This window comes from Oncorhynchus tshawytscha, linkage group LG10 (assembly GCF_018296145.1).
Source record: "Oncorhynchus tshawytscha isolate Ot180627B linkage group LG10, Otsh_v2.0, whole genome shotgun sequence".
In the NCBI taxonomy this organism is placed as follows: Eukaryota; Metazoa; Chordata; class Actinopteri; order Salmoniformes; family Salmonidae; genus Oncorhynchus; species Oncorhynchus tshawytscha.
In genome coordinates this window covers 47,036,086-47,061,399 of record NC_056438.1, presented here as the reverse complement: position 1 = coordinate 47,061,399, position 25,314 = coordinate 47,036,086, and the positions used below count along the sequence as shown (strand labels likewise).

At 43.4% G+C, this 25,314-nt stretch overlaps 1 protein-coding gene across 2 annotated transcripts in view; it reads left to right on the top strand.

Moving 5' to 3' along the window:
• LOC112260328 (calsyntenin-2) overlaps positions 1 to 5,465 on the top strand; it is a 283,471-nt gene extending 278,006 nt beyond the window's left edge. For both annotated transcript variants that reach the window (XM_024435349.2, XM_042328627.1), the window contains 6 exons: positions 304 to 515; positions 635 to 802; positions 1,009 to 1,154; positions 1,431 to 1,551; positions 2,103 to 2,290; positions 2,583 to 5,465. In XM_024435349.2, the coding sequence (XP_024291117.1) occupies positions 304 to 515; positions 635 to 802; positions 1,009 to 1,154; positions 1,431 to 1,551; positions 2,103 to 2,290; positions 2,583 to 2,774 (1,027 nt within the window). In that variant the 3' untranslated portion in view covers positions 2,775 to 5,465. The remainder of the gene's footprint in view (positions 1 to 303; positions 516 to 634; positions 803 to 1,008; positions 1,155 to 1,430; positions 1,552 to 2,102; positions 2,291 to 2,582) is intronic.
• The last annotated feature ends 19,849 nt before the right edge of the window (positions 5,466 to 25,314 follow it).

Here is a 25,314-nt window from a genome sequence, read left to right as displayed (position 1 = left end):
TATGTAGTCAGTATACTCTTGGGTGAAGGCACAAATTAATAGTGACACACAATGCAATTTATGCCATTTTTGATTCCAATATGATTTGTATCAGATGGCAGTGATGTTCCCGTAGTCTTTCTTACCCATTACTCCTTATATGTAGGCCAATTATCTACAAAACTGCCCTAGCCAGAACAATTATGACCTGAAGAAAATAAAGTGCTCTTTCTGCATTATCTGCATTGTCTAATGTCTATCTCCATGCTCTCCTCCTCATCCCTTCTTCTTCACCCTCCCTCTCTCCTGTTTTTGGTTGCTCAGGTGTTTTGGGGAGGACATATGCATCTCCATCCCAGACATTAAGGCAGTAGTGATAGTCCTGCCACCCAGCGAGCCATGGATCACCATCGCTGGTTCAGATCGACTCGTCAAGCCTTCCGCTGACCTGCGTGGAGCCATGGGTGTGGCACCCTTCAAGGAGCTGCGCATCACCAGCACTGTAACCAAGAGCGACGGTGTGCCGTTCAGCGCAGGTGGGTGGGGTGGTTACCATGGATATGTGTTGATATAGCACGGCGTTTAAAAAGTGTGTGTGTGAGCATTCATGTGTGTGTGTGTGTGTGTGTGTGTGTGTGTGTGTGTGTGTGTACAGTCCACAGACCTGGTGTTCTGGAGGTTATGCACAACCTGGATTACTGTGATGTCCTGGTGATCGGAGAGGAGCTCAATCCAGAGCATGAGAGTCTGGAGATTCACCACAGTTCCCTAATAGGGAAACACCTGGATGCCACAAACTCCACCTCAGGCATCTCCATATATGGTATACACTTCAATTTATGAATCATTATTCATATCACACTTTTCATACCTGAACATAAATTCCTTATTGTGTGTCACCTGCTTGGTAACGGTATGAGAAGCTCTTGAAGTTATTAGAGCTGGGCCCAGCATTGAGCCCTGAGGGACACCATCAATATATGGCTGGGAACACCAGGGACACCTTTGGTAAAAATGCATTTCCCCCAGGTGTGGACTCCATGGCCCACTATGAGGAGGCCCTCAGGCAGGTGCGCTATAGGAACTGGCGCCCGGCGACCCTGACTAACAGGAGGTTCAGGCTCACCTGCTCCGAGCTCAACGGCCGCTACACCAGCAACGAGTTCAATCTGGAGGTCAGGGAAGAAGCTTTATCCATCTTTCCTTTTCTGTTTCACCCCTTTCCCACTCACACTCTCTATTCTCCCATCTCCACCACTGCCACTCTGTCTTCCTGCCTTTTTCTACACCCCTCTCTCCGTTTCTCTCACCCTTCACCACTCAGTCTCTCTTCCCATTTCTGCACCGTCACTCATCAACCAGACCCATTTACCCTTTATCTCATCGATCTATCTTTCTCTACATCATTGCCATCTCCATACTGACTGATATCTACTTTGTCCCGCCCTCAGATTAGTGTCCTCCACAACTCAGCACCCGTAGAGCATGTCAATCACATGGCTGTCCAATCCCAGTACATGCGGCCTGTGCATCATCCACTGATGGTGCACACTCTCAATTCCCACATCTCAGGTAAGGCATCCAGAAGTGTTCACCCACACAGACACACAAATGTACACATGCACCCACACACACACACGGTGAGCAAAAGGTCCCTGCTACTATCAGAGGCTTGAGAGTGTGTTTTGTTGAACTGGAAAGGGATCCAGATTAGGCTAAGCCAGGGATCCTTTCTTGAGCGGATGGTCAGGGGGCCGGAACATAATTATAAATAAATTTGTAGGCTGCAAATTGTCCCGCAAGAAGCCCAAACAGATGCATGGGAATACTTTGGAACAGATTTCTAAAATTAAAATCACTTTTTTTGCTCTGACAACTTGGGCGGGGGGCAAATAAAATCACCCATGGGCCTAATTTGGCCTGCGGCCTGCCAGTTGGGGAACCCCGGGCTACGCCTTCAGATCATACACACACAGACAGACACACACTGTCTCTCTCCCTCTCTCTGTGTCACACACACACACACACACAGAGTACTGAGTGATCTCCAAAAGGTAGGGAGGACAGAGCACATTTCTTGTAATTCAGGTGAATTTTACCCTTTAAACACTTCTCCCCCACAGGCACCCCTCCAGCTGCCACGGTGGTGATAGTGATCTGTATCGCCGCCCTGGTGGTCATAGTGGTGCTGGGCATCTACAGGCTCCACAGTACCCACCAGGACGGCTCCAAGAGGGAGGAGGACGGGGCCAAGGACCCAAAGATGGACTGGGACGACTCCACCCTCACCATCACAGTCAACCCTATGGAGGTGAGAGAACATTATACAAAGAATGTCCCAAAGGAGGCACTGCTAACTACATCAACTCGATGGCACTTGAAATGATTGAATGGGTCTAGTTGAATGTCTAGGAGTTGATTTGTGGTTGGGGTTTTATGACATGTATCACATTGACTCTGTTTTGGTATTAGATTTAGGTTTTGTAGCAAGGCCAGACATCACCTACAGAGATGTTTTCTGATCAATAGCTTTGAGGTGTCTTCTACAATAGTAGTAATTCAGTGTTTCACTTTATCCCGTCCTGCACATCGGAGGGCCTCAGGCGGTGGAGGAGGTGGTAAGAGACGAAGAGGATGAGGAAGAGGAAGAGGACGATGAGCAGGCAGGCGACATGAGTGCAGAGTCAGGCGACAGTGATGAAACAGAGGAGGAAGAGGAGGATGAGAGGGAAGTGAAGAAGGAGGGAAAGCAGAAGAGCAAGCTGGAATGGGATAGCTCCTCGATAACGTATTGATCTGTCACGCATGTACACACACCTACAGAATCTGCAGTCACAATCATTTGTGAAAACGGCACATTTTTTTAAATGAAATGTTGCTCTCTTCTGGTCAAACTAAGGCATTACAACCAAAAAGGTTGACTAGCCATAAGCAATTGTCCACTTCTCTTGCCAGTGGAGCTGATTTCTCCCATTTGTGTGTAACTGCTCGATCCTATTTAAGACTGCCATTGAAAACACAATAGGGCCAATTGAAAATTTGCACAAGCACATTTCCACCTTATATCCAATGGCTTGTTCATCTGTGTTGAATTATTTCTGGGTTTGGACACAAAAGATTGGACACCAGATTTTCCCCCGTTATCTATCTCAATTGCTTTTGAGTTACTAATACAAAAAGATCTTGGAAAATTGTTCATTGTAAATTGTACGTCCGCTCTTTACCATTAATACAAATTGTGGATTTTTTTTGCAAATTTAATACTGTACTTTTAAAGTATTTTTTGTTTGCATTAGATTAGGAGATTATATTTTATTCGTTTTAAATCTTGGAAACGTTTATTTTACGTCTTCTGAAAGACAGACTAACAAATTGTCATTAACAGAGGTATAAGAGAGGATGTATTTACAAACAAATTTTGAACATTTTGATAGATTCTCCTTTTTTTCTGTCTGCCTGGTTCTTTTTCTTGAACATATGAAAAAGCGAGAGAAGTTCCTGTATGTTTTTATAAATCCTTCGTGACGCGTATATAGCAGGTAGCATAGCTGAACTATAATTCACCTCGTCTCTCACCTATCTTTTCTCAAACTGTATGTCCAAATGTGCTTGCATCAGGGGCATTTTGAGTAGTCAAGTTGCCCCTGACCACATATTTAGAATCAAATGACCTTCCCTCAATCCTAACTTTAAACATTTGGAGGGAAAAATGGACAACTGACCCTAGATTAGTGCTTGAGGGTGACTTTAGCGCTCATGGTCATTTCTATCTCTGTGTTTGCTATTGACTGTCCCTGCGTGTGTCCACCTACTTCCGAGGCTGAGATGAGGGTATGAGAGTAGACACTTAAAGGGATAGTTCACCCAATAATCAAACTTTCATACATTAAAAATTATCTCAAGTCCACGCCATATGTTGTTTAAATCACGTAATATGCACATGTAAGCGTCTGACAAACAAATGTTGGGGTAAATAAACTCCCTTTAGTCATAACCTGTCAAGCCACTATTATTGGCTTGACAGGTTAGCATTTTCAGCCTGGGCGCAGAAACAACTTGTCACATTGGGCGCGTTCGAGCGGATCACTTTTGTCAAGTCGGTGCATTGGTCACCGCCTTTCAAAGTGTGTTACATTATGAGAATAAAAATGGTCTGACTTGCGCCTACATGTCGCCTGCATTAACTTTACCAATATCACGTGATCAAAAGGTAATGAAGTTTAGACTGCAGTCGACTGCAAGTTTCTGCAGTCGCTCTTCATTAACTTGCTCCTGCAATGTGGGAGGCTCTATTGTCAACCAATCATGAGGGTGTTTTTGTTTAACCCACGAGAAAGTGACTCAAACAAGATATATACAAATGAGTGCGATATTTTAGGCTCTCTCACTAATTGATTGTAGCCTACAATGTATGCACATTTGATTTCAGTTTGAGTGATATGGGGGTTGGAGATGTTTATTTTGACATTATAAAGAAAAAGTTAACAATGGCAACACTGCCATGTTAATCTGCTGTTTGAAAACCACATTAGTGTCCGACTTTCGGCTGTCGCAGTTTCTCCTCCCACGACTTCAGTCCTCGACTTTCGTCTACAGTCGGTTGCTTTAGCCGTACCACTCAAACACACCCATTCTCTTTGGGTACATCTCAATGGGCTAAAGGGGCTTCCTCTCCTTGTTTTCTTTCCTTCACCTGCCATCAAAAACACAGGTTAAGGTGAAAGCAAACTGGTGGGTGCCTTTGCCTACCAGAATTCTGCTTCCACCTGCCCATTTCATGTCGAGACAGATTAAGGAAAGGAGTCAAAGAGACTGAGTATTGAGATACACCCCTTATGTTTTTCTATGACAAGGCCACCTCTGTCAGAAGTCCCACTGTAAAAAAACTAACTATTGATCCTCTCGCTCCTTCTCTGGTCGCCTATAACATGTCTGCTGTAGTTGAATCTAGCCAACTCCTTGTTTCTGACCCCTTGTATTTCCCAGAATGCCACTCCAAACACTGCATCCGTTACATGTTTATGTCTGTAGCAGTGGTTAGAACTCCCCCCCCGTCGGCCTTAACGCCTGTGGTTGTAATGTTATCATTGTGAGACGCGTCTACCATTGCCTTCTTTCACCCCATCTTTATACCATGGGAGAATCTCAATTGCACACTCCTCACATCCTCTGTCCTCGCCTCCTTCTTAAAGCCCATTGGATGAGAAAGCCAGAGGTCCTGCCCCTCTGACCTTCTCCTCCAATGGGTTTTGAGGAGGCGGCTAGCGAGAACGTGAGAAGTAGGCAATTGAAATTCTCACCATGCGTGTCATAGAGGAGTACAAATAAACTGTTTAGCATATAATCCCTTTAAAAACAGTACAAGACAGTTATTTTATATATGATTATTTTTGTTTTGTTTTGTAAATGTTTGGGGTTTCTTTCTCTTTGGTGGTAATGGCAGCACTTTCTGTACATTGACCAATAAAGACTTGTTTTAGAATCTACGGCAAGTGTCTCTTCTCTTTATGTGTGTGAGGACAAGAATGTGGGATGTCCTGTCTGACTGCTTCATAACCCTAGAACTGTATAGGGAATTTGATAGGCTACATTTTACACTAGGTGTGAGTAAATTCAGAGTGAGTGACTGTGAATACAAATAAAATAAAAAGTACAATAGGCCTAAAAGCAAGATAACAATTGTTTAGTATGTGGGTCCATAACTACACTTGATGGCCACCTAAAATAATTGGCAGCGCTGGCAAAACACATTTTATGAGGATAGGATTCATTCATAAACAATTATAGAATGCTTTGAGAGTGGATATTAGGTCTACTTCTTCCTGCATGAGTCCATAAAATTTCCTAGCGAAGGTCAACGTTCTCCATCACCAATATGACGCCTCCATAGCCCCGTTTATACCTCATTCTAACATGAGTCTTTTGTCATTCTGATTGTGCCCACATTTTTAGACAGGTGTAGACGATTGAAAGAAGCATTGTGATCAGATCTATCCTGACCACCCCCGGAGGTAGTCAGAGACCCATGGTATCTGGATATCAATCCAGTGTAAACAGATCTGGATGGTCAAACCATTTAAATCATAATTATACCCGTCTCTAAAATCATTGACAGGTAGCACAATGTGAGCACAGTGTACAGATAAAAGGTGCATTTTACTATCATGTCTAGATGCAATGGCTACAATGCGGGCACAATCTGAATGTGGATAAGATCCGTACAAAAGGCGCATGTTAGCACCAAGTATAAATGAGGCTCATGACAGCGTTTTAAAAAAAAAAGTCACTAGCCCCGTTTATACCTGGTTCTAACATGCTTCCGTTGTCCTGCTCTTGTCCACATTTGGATTGTTCCCACATTTGTCGACAGGTGTAGACAATCAAAAGGCGCATTGTGATGGGCGGCAGGTAGCCTAGCAGTTAAGAGCGTTGGGCCAGTAACTCCGTTGCATTATTGATATAAATGATAATGGGATTGGGGAGAGAAAAAAATCTTGGGATATATATATATATATATATATATATATATATGGGCCCCATTCTGCATGGAGAGCTCCCAGCTCTGTTTTGTAAGCCGTGCACTCATGATACCTTCTTATCTATTCAGTTGTGGGGGTTGGACACGTGCACTGCTATATGATAGACAGTTTGGTTTCAGTAGTCGGGTCTCTCACTCTTCCCTCTCCCACAGGCTGCACGTGAATTTCATGTTTGGGGAAGCAAATTTTTTACCTTAAAATTCACCTTCCATGCATCTATCATCGCATTTTCAGACTTATGTAAGATAGTAGGCTATTTATAATGTGGTAAGTAGATTGGACAGTCATAATTTAGGCTGATAATATAACTGAAAAACTGCCAGGCAAGAAAAGACTGCAGTTTTCAATGCATAACAGAGCGCATAGTCACGTAGAGTAGGCTATAGACTTCATCTGATAAGTATCTTCCTTCTTTTTGTGTCTATAAACACATTTCATGCAATTCTACTACACTTGATGACTGGAGACAAAAAATGGCAGGGTAGTATAGTACTATATGCTACTGTTGACACCATCGAATGGTCCTGAAGCCGTGTATTTTTAGTGCTTAGTTTTATTAGCCACAATCTGGCGTTTACTAAATTTAGTTAGAGCACCCCTCTCACTTTCTCGCTCTCCTACACAAACCCCTTGTAGCAGCCTACAAATAAATATCTACGTTGTCCACAACAGGCTTTTTTGCAGTCTTTTTTTAATCAAACAGCCAGGAGTTAAATTAACTTGGGCAGCAGTGAAACTGTTAGCGAATCTTGTCCTATGCTTCGGCTGCTCATCCCATTAGGAATTTGATTTTATTGTTAGTTTGCATACAATGCTTTACTATTCAGAACCCCTTACTCAAAACAACTTCCCTACAGCTTATGTCCCTCCCTGTATGCAAATGAATCCAACCAGCCTTTTGGTCCTGCCCTGATGGCACAATCTGTATAAATTGACGGTGTGTACAAAATACAACTATTGCACAGTGTACATAAAATGGCAACCCCTAACGCACACAGTAAAAACAGAAACAGATGAAGTTACAGAATAGGCTACAAAGCGCATCTCCGATTGGTGCAAAGCATTATTCAAACAGGTCTGTACAAGGTTGTTCTTAATGCATGGAGATTTACATATGTTGCTTTAAAACTGTATTATTGTCATCTTGAATTGTAAATAACCTTTGTACAGGCTTAAACAGTACCAAAAGGGACAGGAAAAAAGTCACATGCTTGGAGAAGTTTCCTCCAAATCATTGGTCAGTGATAATTTGCTAACTGAACCTCAATATGATAAGGGACCGGTCGAAATGTACACAATTGTTACCAGGAGGGTAATGGGAGAGGGTCATGCTTTTTTAAATATTTCAGTTAGGGGAAGGGTCATGCAATTTGTAATCAATTAAATGCCATATTGCTCAGTGTTTGAGAATTAGTTGCTTATTATATTTTGATGTGTGCCCGATGCTGCATCAAGTGTGCCTACTGTCGTCTCTGAAATAATCCATAGGCCTAGGCTATACAAACAACTATACAAGTTTTTGCGTTGCTGTGATGGTGTATATAAAACTAGGCTACACTGCATTATACAGTGGCAAGAAAACGTATGTTAATCCTTTGGAATTACCTGGATTTCTGCATAAATTGGTCCTAATATTTGATCTGATCTTCTAAGTCACAACAATAGACAAACACAGCCTGCTTAAACTAATAAACAATTATACGTTTTCATGTCTTTATTGAACACACTGTGTAAACATTCACAGTGTAGGGTGGGAAAGTATATGACCCCATGCATTTAACAACAGGTTGACCCTCCTTTGGCAGTAATAAACTCAACCAAACATTGTCTGTAGTTGCGGATCAGACCTGCACAAAGTTCAGGAGGAATTTTGGACCACTCATCTTAAAACCATTTCAGTTGAGCAATATTCTGAGGATGTCTGGTGTGAACTGCTCTCGAGGTCATGCCACAGCATTTTAAATCGGGTTGAGGTCAGAACTCTGACTGGGCTACTCTAGAAGGCGTATTTTCTTCTGTTGAAGCAATTCTGTTGATTTACTTCTGTGTTTTGAGTCGTTGTCCTGTTGTGTCACCCAACCTCTGTTAATCTTCAATTGGCAGACAAATAGCCTTACATTCTCCTGCAAAATGTCTTGATGATAGCGAGCTGTCCACGCCCTGAGGCAGCAAAGCAGCCCCAAACCATGATGCTCCCTCTGCCATACTTTACAGTTGGGATGAGATTATGATGTTGGTGTGCTGTGCCTTTTTTTCACCACACAGACTGTAGTGTTGTCTGTTTCCTTCCAAGCAACTCAACTTTAGTTTCATCTGGGGAAAAAAAGAAAAATAAGGGAAAAAGTATTGAAGCACCTTTGGCAGCGATTACGGCCTCAGGTATGACGCTACAAGCTTGGCACACCTGTATTGGGGAGTTTATACCATTCATCTCTGCAGATCCCCTCAGGGTGGAAGGGGAGCGTCGCTGCACAGCTATTTTCTGGTCTCTCCGGAGATGTTGGCTCGGGTTCAAGTCCGGGCTCTGGCTGGGCCACTCAAGGACATTCAGAGACATGTCCCGAAGCCACTCCTGCGTTGTCTTGGCTGTGTTCTTAGGGTTGTTGTCCTGTTGGAAGGTAAACTTTCACCCTAGTCTGAGGTCCTGAGTGCTCTGGAGCAGGTTTCATTAAGAATATCTCTGTACTTTGCTCCATTCATCTTTGCCTCGATCCAGACTAGTCTCCCAGTCCCTGCCGCTGAAAACATCACCTTTTACTAAAGAGTGGCTTCCGTCTGGCCGCTCTACCATAAAGGCCTGATTGGTGGAGTGCTGCATAGATGGGAGAACCTTCCAGAAGGACAACTATCTCCACAGAGGAACTCTGAGTTCTGTCAGAGTGACCATCGGGTTCTTGATCACCTCCTTGACCAAGGCCCTTCTCTGAATAGTTTCCAAATGCATTGTATGCATGCGTATTTTGTTAATTTAGCCTAGCAGATTATCTCATATTCCCATGCCCTAATCACAATTCTAATAATAAATTAGAAAATTATAGTTTCGCTAATGAAAAAAAGTTAGTTCATATAAGGCTACATGATGATGTGCGGCTGCTATGTTAAAAAACAAATGGCTTTTCTCTAATTCATTGATCAGATATTTCTGGTGTGCTCAATTTTTACAGTTGACAGAGAACTTTTGCACTGATCCAAACTTAAATTATCCTACTTCTTGACAATAGCCTGTATATAAATCGAAACGTCTCCTGTGCTGCAGCATGTGCTCATTTGTTGTCATGCTCTGTTTTGGTAGTAAAAAAGATTCTGCTTGTCTCTAGTCATGTAAAATAATGTAGAACTGCATGAAATGCAGGTTTTTCAGAGAACAGCGCCAGAGAGGATGGCTGCTGTTTTATGGGCTCTTAACCAACCGTGCTATTAGTTTGTTTTTTCACATTGTTTGTAACTTATTTTGTACATAATGTTCCTGCTTCCATTTCTTATGGCACAAAAGTGCTGCTGGACATAGGAACAGCAATTACTCACCTCTAACTGGACAAATAATTGTTCTTTATTGAGTCGTATGAGGGAGATTTAGTCCAGATACCTGAACAGGCCCTCATCCCCATCATTCGCAGGAGAAAGAGACAAGAGGTTTCGCGGACGGAGATCAGGGTTCCTTGTTATGATCAGGCGATGAGTGGCTAATCTGCCTTTGCCATCAGTACTATTGGCCAACGTACAATCGCTGGATAATAAAATGGACAAGCAAAAAGGCACCTACCCTACCAACGGGACATTAAAACTGTAACATATTATGCTTCACCAAGTCGTGGCTGAACGATGACATGAATAATACAGCTTGCGGGTTATACACTGTACCGGCAGGATAGAACAGCAGCCTCTGGTAAGACAAGGGGAGGTGGTCTATGTATATTGTAAATAACAGCTGGTGCACGATATCTAAGGAGGTTTTGCTCAGCTGAGGTAGAGTATCTCATGATAAGCTGTAGACCACACTATCTACCTAGAGAGTTTATCAATATTGTTCGTAGCTGTCTATTTACCTCCACAAACCGATACTGGCACTAAGACCGCACTCAATGAGCTGTATAGGACCTTAAGCAAACAGGAAACCGCTCATCCAGTGGTGGCGGTCCTAGTGGCCGGGGACTTTAATGCAGGGAAACTTAAATCCGTTTTACCTCATTTCTACCTGCATGTTAAATGTGCAACCAGAAGGAGAAAAAAGAAGAAAAAAACAACTCTAGACCACCTTTACTCCACACACAGAGACGTGTGCAAAGCTCTCCCTCGCCCTCCATTTGGCAAATCTGACCATAATTCTATCCTCCAGATTCCTGCTCACAGGCAAAAATTAAAGCAGGAAGCACCAGTGGCAATAAAAAAAAGTGGTCGGATGAAGCAGATGCTAAACTACAGGACTGTTTTTCTAGCACAGACTGGAATATGTTCTGGGATTCTTCCGATGGCATTGAGGAGTACACCACATCAGTCCCTGGCTTCATTAATAAGTGCATTGATGACATCGTCCCCACAGTAACTGTACGTACATACCCCAACCAGAAGCCATGGATTACAGGCAACATCTGCACTGAGCTAAAGGGTAGAGCTGCCGCTGTCAAGGAGTGGGACTCTGACACGGAAGCTTATAAGAAATCCCGCTATGCCCTCCGACGAACCATCAAACAGGCAAAAGTGTCAATACAGGACCAAAATCTAATCTTACTACACTGGCTCCGATGCTCGTCGGATGTGACAGAGCTTGCAAACTATTACAGATTACAAAGGGAAGCACAGCTGAGAGCTGCCCAGTGACGCAAGCCTACCAGACGAGCTAAATCACTTCTATGCTCGCTTCGAGGCAAGTAACATGCATGAGAGCATCAGCTGTTCCCAGATGACTGTGTGATCACGCTCTCCACAGGCGATGTAAGACCTTTAAACAGGTCTACATTCACAAGGCTGCAGGGCCAGATGGATTACCAGGACATGTACTCCGAGCACGCGCTGACCAACTTGCAAGTGTCTTCACTGACATTTTCAACCTCTCCCTGTCCGAGTCTGTAATACCAACATGTTTCAAGCAGACCATGTAAAGCAAATGGCTTTATAAAGGAATGTGGTGTAAATCTAAAAGTAGCCTAAAGAGTATTTTGTATTGAAGCCTACGTTATATCTGACAGTGGCCTCGCTCATGCTTACAGAAAGTTATGTGCCTTTACAAATACTTTGGAAATCTTCTGCACTTCATTGATGGCTGTAAAAATCTAAATGTCAAAGACTCACAGAATATGATATAATGTTATATCGAAGAGGATGCCATTACGTATTATTTTGATATCTGTATGACAACTGAAATAGACTATTCGCCACCTGCTCACCGTTCATTCTGGCTAGATCTAAAGGTAGGCTACAAGTGGAAAATTAGGCCTATACACATTATACCTTGCAATACACTTGTCATGAACTGAACTCTTCTGCTGTGACTCCATCCTAGTCTGTTCCATGCAGATTTGTAGTTCAACATAATTACAATCAGAATGTAGACAAGATAAGGACAAAGTGTATTACATCAGGACAAAGTGCATGACAAGTGTAAGGCAAGGTATGTGTAGACCTAATTTTTCACCTGTTGCCTACATTTAGAGCCCGAATGAACGATGTGGTGAATAGTCTATTTCAGTTGCTATATTAGATATGAAAAAAAATTACATCATGCAATCCTTTTCGAGGTCATTATATTACGTTCGGTGAATCTTTGGGCATTTTCGGGCTAGCAAGGAAGTACATATGTCCAAACTGATGCGTAAAAACGTATAGCTTTCTGTAAGCATGAGCGAGGCACATGTCCAATAATGTGGGCTTTAATCCAAAAGGACTCTTTTGGCTACTTTTAGATTTACACTTGACTCATTTATAAAGCTATTTGCTTTACATGCATGCTCATTGGCATTTTTTTAACGATTGCCGCTTTTATCCATGCTTTTTTAATCATTTGACTACGCGTCTTGCTATGTATTTTTTCATATTGAGGTTCCGTTAGCGAAGTATCGTCGATCAATGATTTGGAGGAAACTTAACCACCGTCGTTCTTCCAGCATGTCGCTTTTTCCCCTTTGATTGCCTACTGTTTAGGCCTATACTAAACTACCTTCCAGTGCATGCATTATAACATTGGCTGAAATAGTACTCACACAACTATTTCATGTTTCTAAATTATTTCTTTATTCAGACGAAAGGGTACTGCTATGGGATCTCCCATGGCTCCTAACTATGTTCATTTGTATGTGGGTTACATGGAGAAACGGTCTATTTTTAATCCTCTCAAAAATGTTTTCTTGCCTAACATCATTATTTGGAAACGGTATATTGATGATATTTTTGTTCTATGGAGGGGTGATGCAAAACAGCTCCAGGCGTTCCATGCTTTTCTTAACTCCTGTTCTGAACATTTGAGATTTACTATGCAATCTGATACACGTCAAATCAGTTTTCTTGATCTTCTGATCTTGTGTGAAAATCATGTTCTATACACTGATCTTTACAGGAAACCTACTGATCCTAACAGTTTGTTGAGGGCTGACAGTTGTCACCCACTTCCCAGTGAAAAATAGTTTGCACTACAGCCAATTCTGTCGAATCAAAAGAATTAGCAAAAAAAACAAAATCAGATTTCGACAGAAATATGGCTGAGACGCAAAGAGTTCAAGGAGAGGTGGTACAAAAATGATCAGATGAATATTGCCATTGAGAAAATTCTAAATGAAACGAGACATTACCCTTTTCAAGGTCAGTCTCTCAAAAAGACACATTCTTGCGTTCTAACTACCCGCTATTCAAAGCGCCCTGAACAAATGAAGGGAATCGTTCACAAATATTGGCACATTCTAAAATCCAATGATAGTCTCGGTAATGTGTTTTCGGACCTTCCCTTGGTCGTATTCTCGCGGGGCTGAAATCTCAGGGACCAATTGGTACACTCTGATTTACCACCCCAAAATATTCCTGAACGTCTATTTGAGCCCCTACTGGTTGGAAATTACAAGTGTAATGTGCTCAATGCAATGGCACTTATAAATGTAGATATTTCAAACACCCACAAACAGTGAAATCGATCCCAATCAAAGGTGTTATTACGTGCTCCACTAAGGCAGTTTATTTATCTTTAAATTATGTGGGTAAAACAAAGCGCGAATTAAAAGTACGTATCTCAGAGCATCGTAGCACCATTAGGTGTAAAAACTTGACTTACCCAGTTGCGGCTCACTTTTTGGGGGTAGGCCACTCGATTTCGTCTCTGCGTTATATTGGCATCGAACATGTCACCCTCCCTAGGAAAGGGGGTGACCTTGATAATTTATTGTTAAAACTAGAGGCTGCATGGATCTTTAACTTAAAGACCCTTGCGCCCTTCCGTCTCAACGTAGACTTTGATGTGAAGCCATTCTTGTGATTATTGTGACTTTGCCATTGTAATTGTTTGTACGCTTGTGTAGTCTAAAATGAATCTATGATCGTATGCTATCCATTTGTTTTTTTGTATGCTGTTCTTTGTATGCCATTTTAATATTTGAGAATTAACCAATGATATTAGGCCACTATTGGCCATGATTACAGACACCTGTATATAAACGAGTCATCCGGCAGTGTTAGTGATCATACCCTGATGAAGACAGCTTGGCTGTCGAAACGTTGGATATTACATTTTTGCAACTGAGCTCCTATGGTGTGCGGCTCTCCTTTATTTTCAAGAAGGCCTATACTAAAGGCGGTTAATAACAACACAAAATGACAATAATATAAAGACAACGTATGTAAACATCCATCCATAAAGAACAACCCTGTCCAGACCTGTTTTGATAATGCGTTGCGCCATTCAGAGATGCACTTTGTAGCCTCCTCTGTAACTTAATCTGTTTCTGTTTTCACTGTGTCCATTAAGGGCTAAGTGTCATTTTTATAAATATTGTTAAATCATTGTATTTTGTACACACCTCCAGCTACTCAGCTCATTTGTGTGGTGAATTTTTTTTGGAATGGGAGAAATACTCTGAATATTTTTTTGTACAGCTGTGGATAGGTCGAGGTTAACTGAACAGTAGCCTATTAAGCCCAGTCTTAAATATTTTATGCTCACTTCAAGGGAAGCAGCACTGAAGCATGCATGAGAGCACCAGCTGTTCTGGATGACTGTGTGATCATGTGCGAATTAATCCAACCTGCCTTGGACCTCCAATTATGATACAAGCTATTTAAATTGACAGCACACTTTTATAGTCAATAGCTCATGGCTGGGTTTCCCTTTGTAGTCTGTAATAGTTTGCAAGCCCTGCCACATGTAGAGCTCCAGAGTGGCGCAGCGGTCTAAGGCACTGAACCTCAGTGCTAGAGGCGTCACTACAGACCCTGGTTCGATTCCAGGCTGTATCACAATCGGACAGGGCGTAGGGCGGCAATTGGCCCAGCATCGTCCAAAATTTGGACGGCGTAGGATTCAATCTTAGTCCTGTATTGACACTTTGCCTTTTTGATGGTTTGTCTGAGGGCATAGCGGGATTTCTTATAAGCGTCCGGATTAGTTTCCAACTCCTTGAAAGTGGCAGCTCTAGCCTTTAGCTCGGTACAGATGTTGCCTGTAATCCATGGCTTCTGGTTGGGATATGTGCGTACAGTCACTGTGGGGGTGACGTTGTCGATGCACTTATTGATGAAGTCAGTGACTGAGGTTGTGTACTCCTCAATGCCATTGGATGATTCCCGGAACATATTCCAGTCTGTGCTAGCAAAACAATCCTGTAGCATAGCATCCACGTCATCTGACCACTTCCTTATTGAGCGAGTCACTGGTACTTCCTGCTTTAATTTTTGCTTGTAAGCAGGAATCAGGAGGATAGAATTCTGGTCAGATTTGCCAAATGGAGGGTGAGCTTTGTACACATCTCTGTATGTGGAGTAAAGGTGGTCTAGAGTTTTTTTCCCCTCTGGTTGCACATGTGACATGCTGGTAGAAATTAGGTCAAACTGATTTAAGATTGTCTGCATTAAAGTCCCTGGCCACTAGGAGGTCCGCTTCTGGGTGAGCATTTTCTTGTTTGCTTATGGCCTGGTTTGTGGTGGTAAATAGACAGCTACAAAAAATATTGATAGTGTGGTCTACAGCTCATCAAGAGGTACTCTATCTCAGAGACTTCCTTAAAATGAGGCATCACGCACCAGCTGTTATTGACAAGTAGACACACACCACCACCCCTCGTTGTCTTACCGGAGGTGGCTGTGCTGTCTTGCTGAGACACGGAAAACCCAGCCAAATGTATGTTTTGTGTTGTCATTCAGCCACAACTCGGTGAAACATAAGATATTACAGTTTTTAATGTCCCGTTGGTAGGATAGTCTCAAACGGAGCTCATCCAGTCTATTCTCCAGTGATTTCACGCTGGCCAATAGAATGGATTTTGGCCTGGTCTGGGAGCAATAGTATATCTTCCGCGTCAGAATCATTAAAGAAAGAAATATTTGTCCAGTTCGAGGTGAGTAATCGCTGTTCTGATATCCAAAAGTTATTTTTGGTCATAAGCGACGGTAGTACAAACATTATGTATAAAATAAGTGACAAACAATGTGAAAAAACACAAAATAGCACAATTGGTTAGGCGCCTGTAAAATGGCAGCCATCCCCTCCGGCAACATTGTGACCTCGTGGGTCAACTATGGACTGACCCATGAGGTGTTTGTGGAGGGTATGAGGAACCCCTGCTTTGAGTCGTGCATCCTCAGCCACAACACCCAGTACATGTTCAGGGTGCGCTATGTCAACAAGCATGGGTGCGCTATGTCAACAAGTATAGGTGCCGGAGAGTGGAGTGGTCCCTTCTGGGTGAATTGAGTATTACACCGAGCTAGGGTTTATTGAAGAAGATAAGACATTTTAAGTCATGATAGTCTTGAACAGCATATCATATACATGCATTGGTAAGATGTTCTTAGAACCATAACTAAAGCATGAATTCCTTTCTCACAGCCCAGCACCGATGGCTTTGGTCGAAAATAACGTGGAGGTTTATAACAAGGTGACTGGACTGAGAATGACTTCTCATCTGCTCCCAATGGTCTATTTTCTATGAGTCTCTTTAATTGACATTTTCATAAAGATTTTTCATTTTCATATACAGTATGGAAAAATAATGAAAATGCATTACAATGCTGCCTTGTTTGCCTATAGAAGTATACAGACATCCACAGTAGAACATCATTTCTGCCCACATCATTGTAGTCATAATAGTTTAAGTATTCTGTAATCAAGTATTCTCTACTAGCCGGCACAATGAGACAAACTGAAGTGTATCGCTTGTTATAGCACTTACCACACCCCAAGAAGGAATACTGCATTCTCAGCCTAGCCTCATAGATGTCCATTGCAGGCTACACCTCAAAAATAATTACATTACAGCTTCTCTGTTGTTTTCATTGTGCCGGGAGCCACAGCCTGGTCGTATCATTACTGATAATGTTAATTAGAAACTCCAAAACCTTGGCCAGACAGTTAGCATAGTCAATTACTGTATCCCCTTGATGGTCATTGATGTTAATTGAATTTGTATTAGTTGGTTGTTAAAGCCCAATGATGAGGCACAACCTGTGTTTTTATGAAGCAAAGCTTCTCTGCATGGTTTATGGCTTTGTACTTCCTTTCCCATTTCTAGCTAATAACTCATCTCTCAGGCAGCCTCGCTGACTCATCAATGTTGATTAACATAGACGAGAGATAAACCACTGTTAGTAACAGATGGTGTAACGACCCAAGAACAGTTTAAATATTCAATTCCCATAACTCACGACACGGGATTGGCAACTTTCGGTGGCACTGCACAGCCGGAGACTCATGTCTCTCAAACAAGCCAGCATTTCTTTTGTCGTATTCTTTTGTGGGTTCCCTGCCATTTTTCTTGTTCTGTGTGATACCCTAATGTGAATAATTCCCCCTACCCCTTTTTTGGATTATAAATTGTACAAACGTGATAACAAGCATGTTCAGAAACATCGGACTCTACCTTCTGGCAGTCACAAATTGCTTCTTCCTTATCGAAATGCGCTCTGTCGGGCTCACCTTGAGGTTTACCAACAGGTGCAGGCTGGAGCTCCATGAGGAACGGAGATGTGCTCCGCTGCAACTGGTGTTGAGCAACTCCTGCTAAGGCGCACTGAGAATGGGGAGAGAGTGTTTTCCAGACATACCGGACTATATTAAAACCACTGAGAAACCAAAACGCAAATGAGGTAAGAATGGCGGAGTAAGGCAACGCGTCAGAGCCAGAGAAAGCCACCCACCTCTCCCCGTAACTAACATACGACCCCTGTCAAAGCATCATGATGACCTCGGCAGCCAGTGTCAGTTACCTCAATGAATATAGAGAGAGTTGAAGAGACAGAAAGCCACGAGGGAGAGGTGTTTGCAAATATTCATGACACGTGGCGTAAGGATTATAAGGGAATCATTTTGCGGTGGGGATGTGGAAGTCTGGTCTTTATCTCTTCGGCCTTTCGACCTGCCGAAGCAGTTTGGACAAATACACGACATGGCCGACACCTGCTCATCGAACATCTCATTCCAAAATCATATGGTATTAATATGGAGTTGGTCCCCTCTTTGCTGCTATAACAGTCTCCACTCTTCTTGGAAGGATTTCTGCTAAATGTTGGAACATTGCTGCGGAGACTTGCTTCCATTCAGCCACAAGTGCATTAGAGGTCGGGCACTGATGTTGGGCGATTAGGCCTGGCTCGCAGACAGTGTTCCAAATCATCCCAAAGGTGTTCACTGGGTTGAGGTCAGGGCTCTGTGCAGGCCAGTCAAGTTCTTCCACACCGATCAACAAATCATTTCTGTATGGACCTTGCTTTGTTTTTTTTGTTTATTTAACCCTTATTTTACCAGGTAAGTTGACTGAGAACACATTTTCATTTACAGCAACAACCTGGGGAATAGCTACAGGGGAGAGGAGGGGGGATGAATGAGCCAATTGTAAGCTGGGGATGATTAGGTGACTGTGATGGTATGAGGTCCAGATTGGGAATTTAGCCAGGATACCGGGGTTAACACCCTTACTCTTACAATAAGTGCCATGGGATCTTTAGTGACCACAGAGAGTCAGGACACCCCTTTTTACATCCCATCCAAAAGACAGCACCCTACACAGGGCAATGTTCCCAATCACTGCTGTGGGGCATTGAGATTTTTTTTTCTGGTCTCCCATCCAGGGACCGACCCTGCTTAGATTCAGAAGCAAGCCAGCAGTGGGATGCAGGGTGGTATGTGCACAGGGGCATTGTCATGCTGAAACAGGAAATGGCCTTCCCCAAACTGTTGCCACAAAGTTGGAAGCACAGAATCGTCTAGAGTGCCATTGTATGCTGTAGCAATACGATTTCCCTTCACTGGAACTAGCCCGAATCATGAAACAGCCCCAGACCATTATTCCTCCTTGACGCTATGCATTCGGTAAGGTAGCGTTCTCCTGGAACCTACCAAACTCAGATTCGTCAGTCAGACTGCCAGATGGTGAAGCTTAATTCATCACTTCAGAGAACACGTTTCCACTGCTCCAGAGTCCAATGGCAGCGAGCTTTACCACACTCCAGCTGTCGCTTGGCATTGAGCATGGTGATGTTAGGCTTGTGTGTGGCTGCTCTGCCATTGGTACCAATTTCATGAAGCTCCCGACACACAATTCTTGTGCTGATGTTGCTTCCAGATGTAGTTTAGAACTCTGTAGTGAGTGTCGCAACCGAGGACAGATGATTTTTAAGTGCTACGCACTTCAGCACTAGGCGGTACCATTCTGTGAGCTTGTGTGGCCTACCACTTTTCTGCGGAGCCATTGTTGCTCCTAGACATTTCCACTTCACAATAACACCACTTACAGTTGACCGGGGTAGCTTAAGCAGAGCAGAAATTTGACGAACTGACTTGTTGGAAAGGTGGCATCCTATGACAGTGCCACGTTGAAAGTCACAGCTCTTCAGTACAGTCAATTCCACAGCCAATGTTTGTCTAAGGAGATCGCATGACTGTGTGCTCGATTATATACACCTGTGTGGCTGAAATTGCGGAATCCACTCATTTGAAGGAGTATCCACATACACTACATGGTGTATGTCAGAGTTGCTATTCCTTGATAATCCGCCCGCTTAGACCATCACAGCATGTTGCTTTCCTAGGCTTGAGTTTAGAGAAGACCCAGAGTGTCGTTCGTGAGGGCTTTGTCATTTACCGGTGGCCTGTCTATCTAAAAAAAAAAAAAAGTGGCTAAGTTCATTGGAACTTCATTAGATTGTTGTCAGTAAGCAGGGGCTACCCGTCATTTGTTTAATACATTTCCATGCCTCCCTTGTATTGTTATTTTCAACACTGTTTTCCATTTTGAGTTTATAATCCACCTTTTTCTTTTTTTAACTGTTTAATGTCTCTCTGTATGAGTGTTGTCCTTTCGCACACATTGCTTTTTGCTTTTGGTCAAGTAACGGTTTTAGTTATTTAGTTATCCAGGGTTTTGAATTCGGGAAAATGTTTAGTGGTCTTTACTGGAATTATAGAGTCAATGCAAAAATATGTCGTCAGTAATAGTCCCATTCAATTCCATTTTTGTTTGCGACGCAGAATTCCTCCCATATTGTTTGTTGTGATCGGTGGAGAATGACTTGACTGGCCTGCACAGAGCCCTGACCTTTGGGATGAATTGGAATGCATATTGTGAGCCAGGTCCAATCGCCCAACATCAGTGCCCGACCTCACTAATGCTTTTGTGACTGAATGGAAGCAAGTCCCCACAGCAATGTTCCAACATCTAGTGGGAAGCCTTCCCAGAAGAGTGGAGGCTGTTAATGCAGCAAAGGGGGGGTACCAACTCAATATTAAAGCCCACGATTGACGAGCAGGTGTCCACATACCTTTGGTCATGTAATGTATACAGAATACTTTATCAAAATGTCACTGCACAGCTGTGGTATCCCTCAAACCTGGAAAACTGCAGCTATTGTGCACATTCCCAAAGTGAATAATCCCAAATCCCTGAATGACTATCGTTCCATCTCCTTGACCTCTGTGATAGTCTGTGATAAACCCCCCCCCCCCATCTGCCTTTGACACACTACACCCTGGTATTCTGGTTTACAAACTTACGACTATGGACGTCGAACATGAGTCTCATCAACTGGTTCCGGTGTTTTCTCACCAGTCGGGTCAGAAGAGTGAGGGTCAATGCGAATACATCGGACCCACTAACCCCCAATATAGGGCTATCCCCCCAGGGCAGTGTCCTTTCGCCGGTTCTGTTCAACCTGTACACTAACGATTGTACCCCCAAAAATAAAGGGAACACTTAAACAACACAATGTAACTCCAAGTCAATCACACTCCTGTGAAATCAAACTGTCCACTTAGGAAGCAACACTGATTGACAATACATTTCACATGCTGTTGTGCAAATGGAATAGACAACAGGTGGAAATTATAGGCATTTAGCAAGACACCCCCAATAAAGGAGTGGTTCTGCAGGTGGGGACCACAGACCACTTCTCAGTTCCTATGCTTCCTGGCTGATGTTTTGGTCACTTTTGAATGCTGGCGGTGCTTTCACTCTAGTGGTAGCATGAGACGGAGTCTACAACCCACACAAGTGGCTCAGGTAGTGCAGCTCATCCAGGATGGCACATCAATGCGAGATGTGGCAAGAAGGTTTGCTGTGTCTGTCAGCGTAGTGTCCAAAGCATGGAGGCGCTACCAGGAGACAGGCCAGTACATCAGGAGATGTGGAGGAGGCCGTAGGAGGGCAACAACCCAGCAGCAGGACCGCTACAAGGAGGAGCAGGAGGAGCACTGCCAGAGCCCTGCAAAATGACCTCCAGCAGTCCACAAATGTGCATGTGTCTGCTCAAACGGTCAGAAACAGACTCCATGAGGGTGGTATGAGGGCCCGACGTCCACAGGTGGGGGTTGTGCTTACAGCCCAACACCGTGCAGGACGTTTGGCATTTGCCAGAGAACACCAAGATTGGCAAATTCGCCACTGGCGCCCTGTGCTCTTCACAGATGAAAGCAGGTTCACACTGAGCACATGTGACAGACGTGACAGTCTGGAGACGCTGTGGAGAACGTTCTGCTGCCTGCAACATCCTCCAGCATGACCGGTTTGGCGGTGGTTCAGTCATGGTGTGGGGTGGCATTTCTTTGGGGGGCCGCACAGCCCTCCATTTGTTCGCCAGAGGTAGTCTGACTGCCATTAGGTACCGAGATGAGATCCTCAGACCACTTGTGAGACCATATGCTGGTGTGGTTGGCCCTGGGTTCCTCCTACTACAAGACAATGCTAGACCTCATGTGGCTGGAGTGTGTCAGCAGTTCCTGCAAGAGGAAGGCATTGATGCTATGGACTGGCCCGCCCGTTCCCCAGACCTGAATCCAATTGAGCACATCTGGGACATCATGTCTCACTCCATCCACCAACGCCACGTTGCACCACAGACTGTCCAGGAGTTGGTGGATGCTTTAGTCCAGGTCTGGGAGGAGATCCCTCAGGAGACCATCCGCCACCTCATCAGGAGCATGCCCAGGTGTTGTAGGGAGGTCATACAGGCACCCGGAGGCCACACATACTACTGAGCCTCATTTTGACTTGTTTTAAGGACATTACATCAACGTTGGTGCTGCTACAATATCCAGCAACATCCCCTCTTCAACTCGATTTGTTCATGGCTCATTTCGCACCCTGAAAATGGGTTGGATCCCACCTTTTTATTTCCCATTCTTACAGCGCCCATGTGTGGTGGCAGGTTCTTGGTATACTGTAATGCCAACTCACCATTCCTACAGTTTTCCCTCGGGTGGCGAGAACCTATCTTGTAATTAATATAAATAATGTATGTTTTATAGCTCACCACCACTACCCCATTCGATGGTAATTGGCCCGTGCTAAACGGGTGCCAGTGTTGGATTGCATTTTAAGGATACAATTAATCACTATGATTTTTTTGGCCTAATCCACGCATTGGCAGTTTGATTATAGTGTGTTACATAGTTGAATACAAAAGGGAACAGGGGGGGGTCTTTAATAGTCCACACAAGCACACACATTTCTCCCTAGCTCCAACTGGAAAATCATTTGGAAAGTAACACTGGAAAGAACAATTTACTTTTTATTAAAAAAAACAAAGTTAAGTTGGTTGAGTCCAGCCCAAAGCACTGTCCCAAAACGATCTTATTTCAGAAATCCAAGGTCAGCATGCATAGACTATAAAGATGTATTTACCAAAGAAGGCCAGAAGAGGGCGAGCACACGTTTTCTTGGGCTGGGTGATTTACACTGATTTATACTGTTATATAAGGCACCCAGTTCTGTCTCTCTCCTCCAGTTTAAGGTCACTCTATCAGAGGACCAGTGACAACTTCTAATCCACATCTACATACAGTTCCCTGATTACTTGTATCCGTCTGTCTGTGACAACCCATCAACTAAAATGTAAATAAAATGTATTGGTCGGGTACACATATTTTGCAGATGTTATCGCAGGTGTAGCCTAATACTTATCTTTCTAGCTACAACAGTGCAGTAATACCTAAAAATACAAAACAATACACAAATCCCAAAATATAATTTATGAAATATCAGAATGAGCTATGTCAGAGTACTGTAAGATGTCCTGGAGTACAGGCAATGTGCCCCCGGTGCTGCTTTTTCCATACCAGGCGGTGATACAGCACAACAGGACTCTCTCAATGGTGTATCTGTAGAAGTTTGTGAGAGCCAAATTTCTTCATCTGTGCATGTGTCCTGTCTGATCTGTCCGGTCTTATGCAGGTCCCGTCCCAGGTCTAATCCGTCACGTCCTTTCACCTTCTGGGATGGAGCTGCCGTTTATGGACCACAATTTTATTACACTATTAACGTTTATCACCATTCCTGCAACGCCGTTCTTCCATCCACCATCACACACAGGCCTTGAGCCCACAGATAGACTCTAGATATGTGCTGGATGGACACACGTACAGGCAGGCAGGCACGCACAAACACACACACTCCCACGTACACAAAAACCCATGCACATCTATGCACAAAAGCCCACACACACACACGCTCACTTACAGATACTGCAGACACACAGCGTCTCGCCCATCGCCCGATCTGTCTGAGGTCGTAAAAACAGGGATCTATCACTCGTCTTTTAGTGGCCACGTGTGTCATCTACCAGAGCCGTATGGGACATGTCACACACCAGCAAAACACAGACAAGTCATGCACCATCACACACACCTACTATTCACCGCTAAGGGCACTATAAACATCAGCACTGAGCTGTGTCGAGAGAGAGAGCGAGAGAGCGAGAGAGAGTGTGTGTGAATGTCATGTTGATGATTACTTACTTCAATAGGCTAAGTGGCCCTTGGTGTATATTAAGTGTGTTACCGTTAAAATACACAGATGAAATTGATTGATATAATAGTTCAATTTATATCATTAAATGTAATATAATAGTGTGCGTGTACCGCGCGTGCGTTCGTGTGTTTACTGAAGCAAGGCAGGTTAGATCTCATTAGACGTTCTTCCTGGCAACAAGGGCAAAAATTCCCATTTGAGATTCCCAAGTGGTGTAAGAGAACACATACGCCAAATGTACTTAACTCCAAACTAAGGTGACTTGTATTCTGGAGTGCTGGCGCAAGAACGTTGTTGGTGTGTGACAACAAGCAGAGTGAAAACTTGGCACTGGAACACCAATAAAACTGGTATTGGAGTTTGGAAACACAGCCCAATATTAAAATATGATGAGGACAGTAGCTGCAAAACCGTTCCATTGTCTGACTGTTCTTTTTATCTGTCTGACAAACACACATCCTCAATCAATCAATCGATAGCACATCCTCAATCGATAGCACATCCTCAATCAATCAATCGATAGCACATCCAATCAATCAATCGATAGCACATCCAATCAATCAATCGATAGCACATCCAATCAATCAATCGATAGCACATCCAATCAATCAATCGATAGCACATCCAATCAATCAATCGATAGCACATCCAATCAATCAATCGATAGCACAAACACAGATCCACAATCTATAGCACAAACACACATCCACAATCTATCAATCGATAGCACATCCTCAATCAATCAATCGATAGCACATCCAATCAATCAATCGATAGCACAAACACACATCCACAATCTATAGCACAAACACACATCCACAATCTATCAATCGATAGCACATCATTTTTCCAACAACTGTTTACATACAGATTATTTCACTGTATCACAATTCCAGTGGGTCAGAAGTTTACATGCACTAAGTTGCCTGTGCCTTTACACGGCTTGGAAAATTCCAGAAAATGATGTCATGGCTTTGGAAGATTCTAATAAATTATGTCAATTAGCCTGAGTCAATTGGAGGTGTACCTGTGGATGTATTTCAGGGCCTATCTTCAAACTCAATGCCTCTTTGCTTGACATCATTGGGAAATCAAAAGAATACAGCCAAGACCTCAAAAAAAATTGTCGACCTCCACAAGTCTGGTTCATCCTTGGGAGCAATTTCCAAACGCCTGAAGGTACCACGTTCATCTGTACAAACAATAGTACGCAAGTATAAACACCATGGGACCACACAGCCGCCATACCGCTCAGGAAGGAGACGCGTTCTGTGTCCTAGAGATGAATGTATTTTGGTGCAAAAAGTGCAAATCAATCCCAGAACAACAGCAAAGGACCTTGTGAAGATGCTGGAGGAAACAGGTAC